General features: G+C 41.1%; 1 protein-coding gene across 6 annotated transcripts in view; it reads left to right on the top strand.

Moving 5' to 3' along the window:
- Positions 1-18869, top strand: part of NUP93 (nucleoporin 93) — a 127814-nt gene that overhangs the window by 60513 nt on the left and 48432 nt on the right. For all 6 annotated transcript variants that reach the window (XM_038368047.2, XM_038368045.2, XM_038368046.2 and 3 more), the window contains one exon: positions 16160-16222. In XM_038368047.2, coding sequence (XP_038223975.1) covers positions 16160-16222 — 63 coding nt within the window. The remainder of the gene's footprint in view (positions 1-16159; positions 16223-18869) is intronic.

Here is an 18869-nt window from a genome sequence, read left to right as displayed (position 1 = left end):
TCAAATGACTGTAAAAATGTTGCAGTAAATATCATTGTGAAAGTGCTTCAATAACTAAACCTGTCTGTGCTCTGATTCTGAATTGGCATCCTGCTTTAACTTGGTTATCATATTTACAATGCTGGCAGTATTTCGAGGTCTCTCTGAACCAGGCGTTGTCCCTCTGTCAATGGGCGTTGCTGTGCACAAGCAATGGGCGTTTAAAATATGCCTAGATGGTGGAAGGCTCTCGCTTCTACCTTTTTTATTCAAGAAGAAAGGTTACTAGTACTCCCAAGGATTGTGCAGGAAACAGGTAAATGTGGTAACACGTTGAGAGCATGGTATTTAGAATCCTTGCATATGATTTGGTTTGAGAACGGAAAGTGTGTCAAGCTCAAAGCGTTGAGCTAGCTAGATAAAGGGGCAAGAGGGGGAGAGAATACAAATCTTTCCATTAGATTTTACATAAAATGTTTAGTTTAATTTTAAGATGTAACTTTTTTTAATATTCCTAAAACTGTGGAAGAATATGTATGCAAATATCAATCTGTAATGTGATCAGTTTCTAAAAAGCTGCAGACACCCATGTATCTCACAGAAGCGGTAGGGTTTGTATGCTAGAATGAAACAGGCAGCTCATCACAGAAGAATACAGTCTCTATAGCAGAGGTAGTGAGTGGCAGGGGCTAAGAACGAAGGAAGGATTACATTAAATGTGGGAAATGGCATGGAGGGGATTGTTTAAGTGTTAATTACCCGACTGTTCGTCTAATACACTGTTTCTCTTGACAGTGTTCCAGGAGAGACATGTAATACTCTAAGAGTGGTCTATCTTTTATTAATCAAATTGTCAGGTTAGCATTCGGATTCTAACTATATTTCGGAAGAAACTAGTTTTCCCTCTGCAGTTTCAGTGAATTCTTGTGTCTGGTGACACGTTAATGATAATGCAGAGTAAGACCATCACAGATATTATTAATAGATTGAGTGCTTATCTCCTCTGTGCCTTGTTTCCTTTTCCTTGCACGCCCGTTTTGTCTAAGGATTCTTAATGGAACCTGGAGGGAAATCTGCCTTTCTACATGGTGGCTGCACACTCCCTCTGTTCCCCTACATTTATAAGTCTGTCCTTTTGATGCTGACAGATTTCCAGTGACTGGTTTCTCAGTTCAAACAATCTCTCAAGGCTTCTGACCCAGCCCATCAGTGCAGAGAATTGAGGTGTGGTCCTCTGGGGTAACAGTGAGTTGAGCTTTCCTGCCCTTTAGATGTAAGAACATGGCCCTACTGGCAATTAAAAATGAAAAAGTACAAATTGTGCTTGTCACTAGATTATATGAGCATAGTTTCATGCTAGGGGAGAGAGCACACATCTTAGTTTTCTGGAAAATTATGTGGTAACTACAGTACTAAAATGGCAGCAGAAGTAGTAATAAAATGGCGTCATCAGTAAAATTAGATTTGGTGGCCTGATTCAGGGTGTTCCTCTGCTTAGTTTGTGGAAGAGATGCCCTCAGTGGCAAGTGTTACACTGCGGTACTAGTTATGACTGGCACTTTTTAAGACCAGGCAAGAACACTGAATCATATTGATCTTCATTTAATTCCAGTATTCCATTTAAAGGAATGGTGTTGGAAGAAGCTGGAATAGTAGCTTACCATAATACCTGATCTGAAATGATCTTCCTGTATTAATTACATTGCTTCCTTATTGCTGTTTATAGAAGATAGCACTTTGGATCCCAAAGCCTTTAGAGCGAAATACATTATAATTTTGTTTATTTCAAGCAAAACTGCTGGTTCCTAAGAACAGCCAAAGTGCAGTGTTTTATTTTGATTCTAGGTACTATGGTGCATACACACTTTTGTAGATTTGCAATAATGTTTCATTGTTTCTGTCATTTTTTATCAGGATGCTAATGCGAGTGCATTTATAATACAGGAAAGATATAATAGCTCCTATTGATGGTTCTGAACAAAACCCCAGAGCAGACTCATTCTCTGCATTTAAAAATCTTGTTTAAAAACAGAATAAAAGACATTCACTAGTAGATTAGAAAATGGGAGAATTAGCTAGGATTGCAGTTTGATAAGATTAGTCACCACCTCAACTTCTGGTGTGTATGGTTCATTCATTTTTGTCTAGAGCGGATGCCATTGCTAATGGTGAAACACCTTGTACCAAATTGCTTTGGATGAATCAGTCTCTTTTACTGAACCAATCTATCAGGGTGGGTCTATCTCCCATTTCAAATAATTGTATTGTGAGCAATGCTATAAATAAAATGTTGCCCTTTAACCAAAATGTCAAATTATAATCGTTTGCTTTCACTAATACTAATGGGAGCTGTGGATTAGATTATTATTATTATTATTATTATTATTTTATTTTTGTTTTCGGGTATATTGTACCAGTTTTGTTAGCAAGCTGAGCTAGCACATTTGGGATGAACAGTGTAATAGTTGGCCATTCTATCTTAAACAATGTACAAGAAATCAGTCACCTGGGTTCTCTTGTTTAGGTTTTGACTTTTCCATCTGGAAAGGTGGCTGCCTTCTTTAGCTACCCTTTTCTCCCTTCTCAGATTTGGTGTGTCTGTTCTTTGCCATGATATTGAAATAGATCAGGATTCTTAGTAACGTTACATCTTGTTTATTACTTATACGGTGAACAGAGTCTGTCAGGTGCTTTATAGAACAAATAAGACTTAGTTCCCAGTACCAAAGTGCTTATGGTTTAATTGTAGACATGACACAAAGTGAGAGTATGAGGATATCTAACAGTGAAGAGAGGAGGAATAGGAGAAGGGAGGATAATCCTTATAATATATGTGTGTATCATGTCAGTGACTGTCGTAAAAGTTGATGAACACGGAGATTCTGCAGCATTTCCTACAATCTACCATTTAAAGAGGCACAGTCTCGGGCAATTTGCCCCAGATCTAGGTTTTATAAAAATAACATCATACAAAATCTAACACCGATAGAAGTGCTTGTGACCACTGTTCCCTCTAAGCTGTGCGTGCACACACACACAGATCCTAAACCCCGCGCACACAGTGAAACACTGCATGCACAAAAATTTGCACAGAAGCACAACCGTTTGCACAGAAGAAATTTTTTGCACACACAGCCTGTGAAAAATTCAAGGGAACATTGTTTGTGACTTCAAAAAAAAAAATTCCAATAGAAACAGTTTTGTAACTACACATTCCCCTATGCTGTCTGCAGTTCAACCACAGCAATGTTGGGAAGGTGTCTTAGAACCCAAAAGCAAACTTGGCTGGTACACAAAAGTGAAACTGGCTCTTCATGACAATGAAATCAGAAGTGGAAAAAAACAGAAGAAATATTTTTAAGAAATAGTTTCAAAAAATTTCAGTTTTAGTGTGTTACAAATAATACCGGTAAGGGTATGTTTTGTTAACAATATGATTTTTTTTTTAACCTGATAGAGTCCCTTTTAAGATTAAAAATCTGTCCAATTTTATAATTAGGTTTGGGATTATTAAACCTCACAAGCTCCTGTGACGTCAGTAAAATAAAACTACAAAACGACGTGAATTGAAACATTTCTGTGGCTTTTCATGTGTGTTAGGGATGAAGCAAATTGTAAATATCATTTCAAGTACTATAGCAAATTACACCAAACAAAATGATATTGAATTAGAAGAAACCAAAATCAAGCTGAAACTCATTTTCCTATGCCAATAGTGTCGATCTCTGCTCAGAAATAATCAGTGTGAGCAACACTTGCATAGCCGGAATATAGTTCTATTTGGTGACTCCAGTGTAAGTGACTGACACTATGTACCAGCAGGGAATAAATGGTAAATGCTGTTTATATTCACTGTATATGCCTTTCACTCTCCTCGATGGCTGTGTACAGCAAATACAGTTTGGAGAACTAACATTTGTCGCATATGGCACAATGGAGCTCTTCAATATCAGTAGAGAATATTAAGCGTGTCTCTGTGCTGAAAAGTCATCTAGTGGCTAAAGCACAGGGCTGGGAGTTAGGAGCTATGAATTCTACTCTTGCCTCTACCAGTACACACTTATCTCCTTCACAAAGGTAATACGAAGATTAATGATGGTCCGTCACTTTGAGATCCTTCTGGAGATGGAAGGTGGCAGAACAGTGTGAAATATAGTTAGTCTGTTAGCTAACAGACAATTGACATTACTCAACCTAGAGAGTTCAGTTGTTGTGTGCCTTGCAGCCATTGTAAACCTACTTGTGCTGCCCTCTTAGTCGCTCAACCCTGTCTGCTTTGTCTCTTTGACATGTGGACTTAAATTTCTTTTCCCATCCTGCTTCCTTTGAAAGTTACCAAGAATGAGAAGCATGATTGAATTGGTCCTTCTCCCTGAAAATGTGGTCGTTGCCTGCCTCTTCTAAATCCAATGTACTGTAGTTTGCCATTGTCGTATCTGTGTGAAACAGTTAGTCTAAGTGTAATCCCTTTTCCCATAGTCTTTCATTTCTTTATAGTCTTTACGAGTGGCTATTTGTTCAGTGACCTTGTCGCTAGCAGTGGACACGTCTGCATCTGTGTAACATGGCTAGAGCTGTCCTATGTGCAAAGTTGTGAGTTGTGGAGCTTTACTCTGACTCTCAGGATGATGGAACTGGAGAGCATTTTCAGGAATCCTGCATTACTGTATCAATCCGCATATGGTGATCTCCTATTCTGTTTTATGCCTGCTGTAGACTGTGGGCCAAATTTTCAAAAAATAGTCCCTGGTTTTGCAGGTACAACTGCAGGAACAATGATAGGCTGCAGATGTTTGGTCTACGTGATTTGTGGGCGCACATGTTGCATGTGTTCAAAAAGCCAGTAGACGCATTCTGTGATTTGTACCTGAAATTAATAGAGGGCACAAAGTTAGTAATCGTTATTAGCAGAATAGACCATAAAGGGAGCCTTTTCTTGTAACTCCTCCACTCCTATCAAGATGATGCCAATTCATATCTCTTATCCTTACCTTAGAGGCATTATGTCTGTCAGGGGAGAACATTTCACATCTCCATTTGCCAGATCCAAATGGTTTCATCAAGAGCTAAAGATCATGCACCATCTGCCCCACTCCAGTGGCAAAGACTTCAAGAGAAATTGTTCTTTCAGCCGTTTCGAGAGCTTTCCTTGCTGTAGCTAAAAGCGGTAATGACATTACTGCAACAGAACCCAGCATAGCTGCATCTGAAAACTGTTTTTAGCACAGATCAGATTGTCTAAAATGGTTAAAACAGTACTAGCAAAGATGTCTCATTGCAGGCACTAATCTACAGCATGGAGCAATTTGCTTGTAAATATTTGCCGTAGGCTCACTGTGCAACACAGAGATTAAAGGCTGCATTTAAAATTGAGCACTACATCAATGATACCCTGACAGAAGGGCAGAGACGTCCTGCTCCACCTGATGCCACCTTTTAGAGCAAAAATTGCATCCTGTGGCTTCTAAACAGCATGCAGCCTTCCTGGCAAATGGCAGTACCCCTTTTTTAGTTTTGCAACGTATGCTGCCCCCTGCCGAGTTTGAACACTTAGTTCTCTGTGTAACTACCCAGCAAGAAATTCTGCCACTATACGAAAAATAGGTTACTGTGGGTATATGTCAGCTCTCTGTACAGCATTTTGTTGCTGTAGGAATAATTTCTGTGGTCCTCTTTGTCTGTAGCGAATTAACACTCATTAAAATATATATTAAAGTAGCCTTGCAAAATTCAACTTGCTTGAAGCAGTGTGTTACATAGTTTTGCTTTGCTTTTTAAAAAAAAAAAGGCAAGTAACGTATCTTTAGGACCATCCCTGTGACCAGAATGATTGAGTGGCGTTTGTGCCTGAGTTGGAATATGTTTGAAATACTAACCACTGCAAAAGGTATGTTATTCTCTGACCTTCAATTTAAAATGAATTAAATATGACCCACCATCCCATGGCGCTCTTAGACATGGTGGTGATGGGGAACTGGTTGCCAACCTCTAAGAATGCAGCCAAAAGAGCAATAAATCTCCCTTGAGAGCAAACTATTTCAATTTATCAGTGTAAGGTTCTGTTTAACGATTATTGACCCTTACATTTTACCCCTTAAACTTCAACATGTTTACCCCCTCTGATACCTAGTAGCTGATTCCTGACCATGGGGAAATATTAGGGTTACCATATTTGAACATTCAAAAAAGAGGACACTCCATGGGGGGGAGTGTGGGGGGGTATTTGCTTGCGCCCCTTGCCCACAGCCCCACCCCAACTCCACCCCTTCCCCAAATCCCCACCACAGCCCTGCCTCCTCCCCTGAACGCGCCGCGTTCCCCCTCCCCCAGCTGCTTCGCGGCCCAAGCGCTGGGAGCTGGGGGGGGAAAGCGGGCACTCTCTTGAATGATCAACATTCACTCTCTTTCTTGAATGATCAACTCTTCTTTGGGGAAAATTAATAATGGCAAAATCCTGGACGTTTTTAGATATTTTTTAAAAATTCCTCCTGGTTGGCGATTTAAGAACCAAAAAGCCGGACACGTCTGGGAAAATATGGACATATGGTAACCCTAGAAATATGAATATTTCCAGTGTGCTCTGTTGCCTTCTTTCAGCTCAGTCAATAATGGAAATATCTTCCCACTTCAGAAATTCCTGCAGGATTTCCTAGCATAAACATAATGACAGGGAACTAATGCTTATTTGCAGTTTGACAAGCTCAGCTGCCTTTCTCAAACTCTGCCAGCTTTCCATTCTGCTAAGCCCTGAAGTGCTAACTTTATCCTTCATCTCTTATTGAGTGTTAGCTTTTATCTTGTTTAATTTAAGGGTAGAAGAGGTAGGCCTCATTACGGTTCTCCATTGAGAACATCTGTTCTGCCATTGAGCCACGGACATGTTCCCTCCACAAAGACCAACTCTTTTGCAAGGTGTGTGTTTGTTGAACAATTTATACTCAAAACATTGTTCTATACAGTGTGGTGAGCCTGTTCTACCTTCCTTCTTCACTTATCCATGCATTCTAACTTATGACTTGACCATCCACTCCTTACTTGCACACAACTTGCATTGGACTTCTGGTGCCCACTTACGCTAATTTCAGACTTAACTGGGAGCTTGTTGTGAGTAAGGACTTCCAGATTGGGTCCTTGGCAGTGGAATCTACTTTTGCCCATCATAATCCTACCATTTAAAATTCCCTAAGAGGAAAATCAGTTGTATAAAGCTTGCTGGGTCTTTCAGGCTCAGGCAGCAGATCCTAGGATAGCTGCCTTGATACTTTGGAAGAAACAATATACCTCGTATGCATGCCAAAATCTGTACCTGCGGCCAAAATCTATGCAAAAGCTGAAGCTTCCTACAGTAGAACGTCGGAGTTATGAACACCAGAGTTACAAACTAACCGGTCTATCACATACCTCATTTGGAACTGGAAGTACGCAATCTGGCAGCAGCAGAGACAAAAAAATAAAAAGCAAATATTGTACAGTACTGTGTTAAATGTAAACCACTAAAAAAATAAAGGGAAAACTTAAAAACAAATTTTTTTGAAAAGATAAGGACACTGTTTCTGTCCTTGTTTCATTTAAATTAAGATGGTGAAAAACAGCATTTTTCTTCTGCTTATTAAAGTTTCAAAGTTGTATTAAGTCAATGTTCAGTTGTAAACTTTTAAAAGAAAAACCAAAATGTTTTGTTTAGCGTTACAAAGATTTCAGAGTTACGACCTGCATTCCTGTGGTGTTCCTAACTCTGAGTGTCTACCGTATTTGTTTTGCTGCTATATCAGCCACAATGCAAAAAACCTCAAAAGATCTGCAAAAACTCCCAAAGGATGTGTGATCTTGGAAATGTGAGAGGAGCCTGAGCAAAGCCCGAGCGCTACATATGCTATTCTGGAAAGTCTTCATCTTCTGCAGAGGTACGGAATTACTTATAGGGGCATGGCCACACCATATCATGTTACGCTGAACCCATCTGTCATAAAACCAGCGAAGGCGTAACCAATAATGATAGACAATTCGTTATATATAGCAGGACCTCGTATTGTTTCAGTAACCTCCAGGCAGTTTTGCTGTACATTCCATGTTTCCAGACTGAGCTATCCTTGAAAATAAAGCATTTCAAGGCATACCAATGCTAGGAGTATATTCAAATGGTTTTCCGATTCTTTCTTAATTAAAGCAAACCACTGCAAATAGAAATAATTATAAATAAAACAAGATGCTTCATCTGGAGCTTCCATCGCCAATGTATAGAGGCCACCACTGAAGAGTTACTCTGTTGCCCACTATATAATTTTTCTCTCCCACCGTTTACCTGAAGAAATTTCAATGTACTCAAAATCCAGTTATTTTTAAGAATCTATAACTGGCCCAAAGCTACTGGGTTTAACACAGTTGGGAGGGGAAAAGGGTCACAGACTGTTTAGTTTTTTTTCCTTTCTTCCCATGGCAGTGAAAAAGGAATCTTTGCCGTCCCATAAAACGCCCCGGTTCGCTGAGTTGGCAACATTTGCTTCCTCAGAGGGCTAGAATACTGAGAGCAAGTATTAAAAGCATGGCCTATTTGGTGGAAGTAATTAAGCTCCTTCCACCAGCTAGGTGAGAATTTACTAACCTTATTTATTGCAGTAAATGAAAGAGACTTTCAGTCCTTTATCCAAAGGAGACCACTGAGACCACACATGCCCTTTTTCAGCAATAATTAATTATTTACTGAAACACTTTATTTCTGGGATTCAAACATGAGCAGGAAGGTGCTGACTACAGTCATTTCAGCCTTCCTGTCAGACAACGAAGGCAATAAAACTAACAGACATCAAAGGATTTCAAGCTTTGAGAGAGTAATCAAATTGCACAGATGTTCAAGCTTTGACTTCTTGGAGTTCTAGGTGTAGCTGTAAAAAATAACCTCTTACGCTGTCTCCATAGAACATAATGTCTTGCAAACCAAGCTTTGGGGTTTTGTTTTTTGTAAATTCTAGAAAAACCTTATTTTACTGTCAGTTATTATGGTACAAGAGCTTACTTTACCTAGGAAAGTGGTCAAAGGTGTCTTAGAATATATAGCTGTCAGGAACAGTATCCCCAATAATGTCATGGCTAACCTGGTGACTGACCTTTGTGACTTTGTCCTCACCCATAACTATTTCACATTTGGGGACAATGTATACCTTCAAATCAGCGGCACTGCGATGGGTACCTGCGTGGCCCCACAGTATGCCAACATTTTTATGGCTGACTTAGAACAACGCTTCCTCAGCTCTCGTCTCCTAATGCCCCTACTCTACTTGCGTTACATTGATGACATCTTCATCATCTGTACCCATGGAAAAGAAGCCCTTGAGGAATTCCACCATGATTTCAACAATTTCCATCCCACCATCAACCTCAGCCTGGACCAGTCCACACAAGAGATCCACTTCCTGGACACTACGGTGCTAATAAGCGATGGTCACATAAACACCACCCTATATCGGAAACCTACTGACCGCTATTCCTACCTACATGCCTCTAGCTTTCATCCAGATCATACCACACGATCCATTGTCTACAGCCAAGCTCTATGATATAACCGCATTTGCTCCATTCCCTCAGACAGAGACAAACACCTACAAGATCTCTATCATGCATTCTTACAACTACAGTACCCGCCTGCTGAAGTGAAGAGACAGATTGACAGAGCCAGAAGAGTACCCAGAAGTCACCTACTCCAGGACAGGCCCAACAAAGAAAACAACAGAACGCCACTAGCCATCACCTTCAGCCCCCAACTAAAACCTCTCCAACGCATCATCAAGGATCTACAACCTATCCTGAAGGACGACCCTTCACTCTCACAGATCTTGGGAGACAGACCAGTCCTTGCTTACAGACAGCCCCCCAACCTGAAGCAAATACTCACCAGCAACCACACATCACACAACAGAACCACTAACCCAGGAACCTATCCTTGCAACAAAGCCCGTTGCCAAATGTGTCCACATATCTATTCAGGGGACACCATCATAGGGCCTAATCACATCAGCCACACTATCAGAGGCTCGTTCACCTGCGCATCTACCAATGTGATATATGCCATCATGTGCCAGCAATGCCCCTCTGCCATGTACATTGGTCAAACTGGACAGTCTCTACGTAAAAGAATAAATGGACACAAATCAGACATCAAGAATTATAACATTCAAAAACCAGTCGGAGAACACTTCAATCTCTCTGGCCACTCGATTACAGACCTGAGAGTGGCTATACTTCAACAAAAAAACTTCAAAAACAGACTCCAAGGAGAGACTGCTGAATTGGAATTAATTTGCAAACTGGATACAATTAACTTAGGCTTGAATAGAGACTGGGAATGGATGAGTCATTACACAAAGTAAAACTATTTCCCCATGTTATTTCTCCCCCCCCCACCCCCTGCTGTTCCTCAGATGTTCTTGTTAACTGCTGGAAATGGCCTACCTTGCTTGTCACCATGAAAGGTTTTCCTCCTTCCCCCCCCCCCCCCGCTGCTGGTGATGGCTCATTTTAAGTGATCACTCTCCTTACAGTGTGTATGCTAAAACCCATTGTTTCATGTTCTCTGTATGTGTATATAAATCTCCCCACTGTATTTTCCACCAAATGCATCTGATGAAGTGAGCTGTAGCTCACGAAAGCTTATGCTCTAATAAATTTGTTAGTCTCTAAGTTGCCACAAGTTCTCCTTTTCTTTTTGCAAATATAGACTAACACGGCTGCTACTCTAAAAGAATATATCATGTCGTCTCTACCCTGAAGTCTTATCCACTTCTCATCTTAATTTAGAAGTTAACTTTTAGGACAGGATTAGAGATTATTTTTGATCAGCGACAGTAACTACATTACTCTGTAAAGTGGCCAAAAATGAGGCTGGATTATTATAGGCAGGGCTGAGATCACTGCATACTATCAAGGTAGTCCAGCACTTTCCATTACAAGACCCTGTTTTCAGAAATTTATAATCATCCTGAACTTTAATAAATTGGGCTGAATTTTTCTGTGCCATATGTCTGCTTTGGGCTCATTGTTTTCCTTTGAAAATTTCAGCTAAAATGGTTCAGCCATTTCTGAGAACAAGAGTAGAGAAAATACATTGGTTTGCCCACATTATAAAATTCTGTCAACCTTTTCTTTGAATAGATCTAGCGCCCCCATCTCAGGGACCTGAAATTAGCAGAGTGATGACCTTGGTGTCATGGCCAAGTTATGAGCCTTAGAAAAATTGCAGTTTGTACATGCTCAGTGGAGACTTGTTAGAGCTTCACAGCCAAATTCCCTGAAGAATCCCTCCTGCACCAAGTATTCTGCAGCCTGGTGCTCCAGGGCAGTGAGCAGGGCTTTCCCTGCAAATGCAGCTCTGGGCTGCTGAAGGCTGGGCACCAGAACTGAGATCAGGGAGACTATATTTCTTGTGCTATCATAATGCCCATGCTCACCCCCAGGCAGTGAGGAGAAGGAGGAAGCAACCTGCTACGGATGCAGAAGAGAAAAAAGCTGGACCTGGGGAGGGGCTGTTATTGAAGGGTGGGGGGGAAACTAGGACTGGCAGGGGAAGAGGCTGAGACTGGAATGACAAATATGAGTATTGGAGACTGGGACTGGTAGGTGAGGAGAATGGGAAAATGGTATGAGGATCTGGGATAGGGAAGAGAGAGGAAGGGGACAGGACAGAAAGGGTGTCTATCCACTAGAGGGCACCCTTCTACAGAGTCTGGAATGGAACCCAAGATTCCAGTGTCTTACCATTCCTCTGCTGTCTGCAAATACCTGTGAAACCTATTGGCAGAGTGTCTCATCCCCCTTAAATGCTGGCTCTCATAGAAGATAACCTACTGCTGGTATCAGTTATTCTGTTAGCTCAAGTAGCAGAGACCTCTGCAGTAAATACAAAGGTTCCAACCCTGCTGATGACCCATGTGGGTGTCAAATTTGCCACATGATGGAATTTCTGTTCTTCAGTTTGCTTGTTTTAAAATTCTATGAAAGTGCTCACACATAAACTAGGTTAAAATAACATTATTAAGGTTGCAAAGTCAAACACTCAAAAGCAATATTAATTCATCCCCCTGGTGTGTATGCATTGTGATATAATCTTGAATTACATGATCACATTGTTTTTTTTTTTCCAGAGGACCACTGTCTGATTCACCTTACAGGATGGACATGCTCTGGGGGATGAATCAAGGTTGTGTAGTGAAGGAGTCCATTGTCCTTAGGGCCCCTGCTTCTTTTTATTGCAGAAGTTGGAAGGTGTGTAGTGAATGAGGCAGAGGATTGCTGGAAGTCAAAGCATGGTCTCGTAGTTAAGGCAACTGAACGCTGCCCATGAGAACTGGATTCTATCCCGGCCTCTGCCACAACATTCCTGTGTGATGCTAGTCAAGTCACTTAAACCTAACTTTTCACAGGTTGTCACTAGTTGTGTGTGCCTCTTTTTCTGTGGCCCTGACTTGGTATGCTGGGGTCTGATTTGCAGAAGGGTTGAACACAGCTGCAACTGACATCAATGGGAGCTGTGCTTTGCACATAAAAAGTGTTATGTAATGCTATGTACTCTGAATTATCAGGTCCTAGGTGTCTCAAATTGGCACACAAAATTAGTGAAAACTTGATCTTAAAATCTGTGTGCCTCAGTTCCCCAGCTGTAAAATTGGTATAGTGCCACCCCCTCATCTCACAGGAGTGTTGTGAAAATAAATTAATATTTATGGAGTGCATCTCTCTCCCCCTGCCCCCACTCGCGTCCCAATCCTACCATCCTCCCTGGTTCCAGAGAGGAATTTCCTCAAAGCAGATACAGTACGTGCAAATATTAATCTGTGCTTAAAACAAAAAACCTTTATGTCACTAGGTGGCAATGTAATCAACACATAAGGAATTAGTAGTAGTAGTAGCTGGTCATCCGTTACATTTTTAATGTATACCAGTTCTGGTTACAGACCCATATGTAACAAGTGCCAGAATTTACTTTTGTTAAAAACGAAACATGAATTAAGTAGCTGGGATTAATTCCAACAGCAGCTGCTGGAAGCTTCTCCGTCAGAAGTTGAATGATTAGCTTCCATTTAATTTAAAAAGTGATTGTCATGTTCCAGACCTAAAGTTTAACATGAGGTGCATCTTCATTTTAAAACAAATCTGTTTTCTTAGGATAGGCATTGCGAGGTTTATTCTGGGTTTTTAAATTAATAGAACTATATATTCCAAGGCCAGAAAGGATCACTATGGCCATCTAGTCTGCATAACACAAGCCATTGAATTTCACCCAATAAACTCTTCATCAGGACCACAACCTCTGGTTGAGCTAGAGCATATCTTTTAGAAGACTTCCAGTCTTGGTTTTAAAACTTCATGGCAGAGAATCCACTACATTCCCAGTCTCTATTCAACGAAAGCTTATGCTCTAATAAATTTGTTAGTCTCTAAGGTGCCACAAGTACTCCTTTTCTTTTTGCGAATACAGACTAACACGGCTGCTACTCTGAATCCTCAGGTAAACTGTTCCACTGGTTAATTACCCTCCCGGTTAAAAAAATTGCACCTTATTTCTTAGCCAGGTACATGAGCAGTCGTCTCATCTCCCACATCACTTCCCTTGAGGGCAATATCCTGGGCTCTGCTCGTATCACAGTGACCGCTTTCCCCCATGAAATCAATGATGTCCTCCCTTCTGCGCTGGTGGCTATTCTCAGTGGAGCCGCAGGCTCTAGTATAGGCCCTGGACATCTGAGTCCACAGAGCGCCCAGTGAAAGGAGGAGAGTTGAGCTTCACTCAGTGAGGTGAGGAGTACATAATTTGTCTCCATTACATCATGATACAGCTCCGTCTGTCAGTCCTCAAAGAGAGTTCATTCGCCACAGGAGAACTAGACAGCAGCCTCATCAAGAGTCACAGGGACCTGGGATCTCCAGAGTTATACTCAGCACCTTTGGCTTCTATCCCATCCAGAAACCTGCAGCTCTGGGTCTCGGAGGAAGGGTTTTCTCCATGAAAAACGAACAGCAACAACATGTGGCACAGGAGACACATGACATTCTCTGTAATATCAGCATCCTCCTGGCAGGAGGGGAAACTTGTCCTCTGCTTGGTATACTGGACAAAGAGCCTTGATATCCCAGAGGCCCCGCTTGTTAGAGACGAGCGTTATTGCTCAGAAGGTGCTTAAATTTAAGAGAGAAGTGCTCAAGGAATGACCCCCTGAAGATACCAGCAAACCTTATTGATTAGTGATATTGGAAAGTGGGGGTTAGCAGAGGAGCCAGTCAAAGATTCAGTCCTGTCCCAGTCGGTAGGTGACTAGGGTAGTCACTGACAGCTGTAGTGGTAGTCCCCAACCCTACAGTTCAAAGGCAGCACACAAGGATCATCTGTCTTGATTTATCTTTAGAATTTGAAATTCATCCAGTCTTGGTGCTCAATGTATTTATTTTTTTTTTTTTAAATCATTCAATAAAGGCAAAACATACGTCACCTGCATGGGCTGTCTGTGTAATGCTGCTGTCAAGTGGCTTGGGGCACAGAGAATAGGGACCTTGTTATTGTTATCAGCTAAAGAGTTCTCTAGTTGCTAAACTGATTCAGGCCTGGATTTTTGGGAGAACTGAAAAACCAGGCTTCACCTTCTGGTTACCTGTGCATGTATGACTTGTATCGCAATTGTCTGACTGTAATACATAAACTTGTTATGCTGTGCACGCATGCACATAGCTCTGGATCTGTAGCGCCAGTGTGTGACTTATCACCCAGAGTCAGTGCCATGTTTGCATTAAAAAAATGCACACACCCCAAAATTAAAAATGTAGCACTCAAGATCGTATAAAACTGTCCTCCACTCTGTCACATTGTGCACAGCTTTGCTTGTGTAGCGCCTATGGCAGATACCCTCCGTTAAAGGCTCAAGCGTGTGTGAAACTGAGTGCTGTCCTATCCCATGGAAGTCAGTGAGAGTTGAGGAAGTTCAGCACCCCTCAGGAGCCCATCAGCACTAATTTGGGAATAAGGAGTGGTACTGATCGTCTGTAAGATCTGCAGGACAGGGACCATCTTTTTGGGGTGTGTGTGTGTGTGTGTAGTGCATAACACAATTGGACTCTGATTCCTGATTGGGACCACTAGGTGCTGCCACAACCATATATTCCTTATGATTAGTGCTTATAACATCAAAGGTACAACATGCTCACTCTTAATCTGAGAGCTTTCTTCAATTAACATACAATTTTAAGTTGTTCCTATTTTATCAGTCATTATAATGGATAGTTTTAGGGGAAATGAAAGTTCGTGGGTGGTTGTTTTTTTTTAATGCTTACTAATGAGTTGACTCCAAGTCCAGGGATAACAAACCTGGATGATTTGGTAATTGGAGATACATCACAGAAAAATTACAAAATAAAGATATGTGAATTCTGCTCTAATAAAGGCATCTTGGTTGGTCTTAGTGCTTGCTTCTGAAGGTAATGAATAAGATCCTCACCAAATCTTTGAAATACAACATGTTCTTGCTGATGAAGAGTAACAAAAATAACATGCAGCTGCAGGCAAGGTATTAACTGCAATGGCTTGCATGTTTTGCTAACCTAGACCAGCCATGTTTGAGTAAAAAATAATCTAAATAGATTTTTTTAAAAAAGCCCCTTTTTATGATGTGCTGGGGGGAGGAGGGAAGAGACTGTTTGCAAACTTTTCCAGAGAGTTTTTCAACTGTTTAGTCATTTTACCCGTTTGCAACTAATTTCCGTAAACTCTTATTCATGCTTTCCAGTTGGCCTCTAAAACTCTGCCCTTGCCTGAAGCTGTGAAGTCCAAACCTTCTTTACTTACTAGGGTCCAACAATCTTATCTTAGCTTATCGCTCTAACAAGCTTTCATCCCGGTTCCCTCAAATGGAGAGTGAGAGGAAGCAGTTGCTGGGACACAGAGATAAAAGAATAGAAGCAGGACACTTCACTAGGATTTAATGCATATTAAAACAGGGGATTAATGTATTTTCATTTTCACATTGAGCTTTACGGGCATCTTACTGTTCCTTGAGTGAAATAAAATGACCTTTAAACTCCTCAGAGGTGGACTGGGGAGAAAGCTGCTAGCACTTCTTTAAAGTTGAAAGAGCTGAGTAGTGCAGTGTGCATCTGATGTAAGGCTGATTTTCAACTGAAACTGTATTTCTCCTTTTCACAGGGATTCCTGAAGAATGAAAAAGATAATGCTTTGCTGTCAGCCATTGAAGAGTCCAGGAAAAGAGTAAGTTGGAAAGGAGTATTAAAAAAAATAAAATCCCGAAGAACATTTCTACAAATTAAGTGCTGTATTTGATAAACAGACAAAATTTAAAAGCTCTTGATTCTTTCACAGTGTATGGAACAATTATAAATGGCTAGTACTACTTATTCTTTGCTCTATGAATAGAGTAGAATTTGTTTTTGTGTGCATAGCCTTTGAAACTGTAGTTTCAGAAAGTCCTTGCAATACAATGAGTTTGATTTTGAGAATGTGGTAATTCCGTTAACAAGTGGGGTAGCCATTATGTGTTTGACAATAGATCTGAGACACACACAACACAGAGTATTGGACATTAGAACCTCTTTATTAAAGTGGCAACATCCTCTTTTCAGAGTAGCAGCCGTGTTAGCCTGTATTCGCAAAAAGAAAAGGAGTACTTGTGGCCCCTTAGAGACTAACAAATTTATTTGAGCATAAGCTTTCGTGAGCTACAGTTCACTTCATCGGATGCATTTGGTGGAAAATACAGAGGGGAGATTTATATACACATCCTCTTTGTGACACTGAAAAACACTCTGATCCTTACTTATTAAAAAATGTGTTGGGGAGGTAGCAGACCCCCAAGATGATAACTTTCCATAAAAGGACAATATGCAGTGAATTCACTGTAAGCATGTCTCAATTTACATGTCAATATGCTGAGTTGTGAAGCTCTCTACATACAGTGAGTACTTGTGTTCAGAGTCCAGCAAGCAATGGTGCTATGAGATTTAACTATTGTGTATATTCAACATTTGAAGCATCCTTTTTAAATGGTTTGTTTTTAGTGGGTAAATGTTCAGAGCTAAATTCTTTTTATATAAAAATGATATTCACTGAAGCTGTATGCAAAAATGTTGCAGCACTGTGTTTCCATATACACACAAACACTTGTTTTAAAACCTAATTGGAATTTCTGTTTAATCATAAAGGTAATGATACAACAGTGGAAATATGGAGCCTAGCTGGATCCAGTCCTGACTATATAAGAGTATTTAATATTATACAGTAAGGAAGAAACAAAAGTCTCATGATCTACTCATATGTAGGCACCACAAATGGCCTTTTATGAAATCATATATACTGATGTGTGGTTTCTTCCAATTGACAGTATCCTAATATTGGGCCATAATGAGATGGAAAAAAATTAGTGCAGCCAACCAGAACATTTAGTCACACACCGCAGTGCAAAATTGTGGGTGTATGTGAAAGAGAGAGAGCTGGATGAGGGAAAGGAAGAGATCTAAGGGTATGTTTTCACTACCCGTCGGATCGGCAGGCAGCGATCGATCCAGCGGGGATCAATTTATTGCGTCTAGTCTAGACGCAATGAGTCGACCCCCTAGCAGTCTCTCGTCGATTCCAGTACTCCAGCGCCGCAAGAGGCACAGGCAGAGTTGAGCAGCAGTCGACTCACCGCGGTGGAGAAACCATGGTAAGTTGATCTAAGTACGTCGACTTCAGCTATGTTGTTCATGTAGCTGAAGTTGCGTAACTTAGATCGATCCCACCCCCAGTGTAGACCAGGGCTAAGGCAGGGATAGTCAATAGGCAGACTGGCAGTCCGGATTTGGCCTGCCGATGCTTTTGAACAGACCGTGAAATCTTTTTATTTACTTATTGTCATTATTGTTGTTGTTTTTATATTATTTTCTTTGGACCTTGACCAAGAAATTTGGACCTTGACAAAAAAAAAAAAATTGATTACCCCTGATCTAAGATAATCTCCTCTCTGTCTGGAGCTAATGAAGATGTTGGGATATTTCCTGTCTCATTTGTTTGTGGCTACTTGTCACCATCACACCAATAATGAATGGGACTGCAGTGAAGCAGCATCTCTTCTCTAGTGCTGTTGCTGAAGGAATAGTGAGCAAACCCCTGTCCTTCCATGAGTTTTTAAAAGTCATATCTGAAGGGCGCAGCGTCTCATCAGTTTAGTCACTTTAGAGGTAAACTATCTTTGTTTCCAAGATAAGGTGGTCCTGTTTACTTCCTTGAATTTTGGAAAGTCTGAGAGAACAGGGCAACTTAGGGACTGACCCTGAAAGGTGCTGAGCATGAACTTCATGTGAGTAGCAGGTGTTTAGCACTTTCAGAGCGTTAATCATTGCTTTCCGCGCCTCACCAGGGCCTATTTGTGTTTCTCACAACATTCCGTGGCTCCTCCGACAACACCTGCCCATAGTCCAGTGCCCCATGTTGCATACTGTTCTCCTGGCCAAGGTTAAGGTGGGCTGCCTTAGCATCTATGAGCTCCATTCCTGCATGGGATGCTGCCATGGCGCTCCCAGCCTGGCAAGCAGGTGACGGAAAGTGGGAAGTGTTTTTGGTGTGAAACCTAGCTCATTGAATTCCAGTGCCACGTCTGCCCTGGAATCCAACTCCTCCCCCACAAGAAGAGTCAATTAAGTCCTAAAGTATCTCTTTTTATAGCTTCTAGGTCTTCAGCAGGCCAAGGGATGGTTCTGTTATCATCTGCAGTGATTTCCCCCCACAAGCAGATGGAATACAGTCCCTGCATTCTGTATGTTGTTTATAAGACAGAGGCCCTAGGCAGGATCAGGGCCCCGTTGTTCTAGGCACTTTACAAACACATACTATGCCACTTAGATATCCTGAATTTTGAGCT

The sequence above is a fragment of the Dermochelys coriacea genome, chromosome 12 (genome assembly GCF_009764565.3).
Source record: "Dermochelys coriacea isolate rDerCor1 chromosome 12, rDerCor1.pri.v4, whole genome shotgun sequence".
Taxonomy (NCBI): domain Eukaryota; kingdom Metazoa; phylum Chordata; order Testudines; family Dermochelyidae; genus Dermochelys; species Dermochelys coriacea.
The sequence above is the reverse complement of the archived record's forward strand: the minus strand, read 5'-3'. Positions and strand labels throughout refer to the sequence as shown.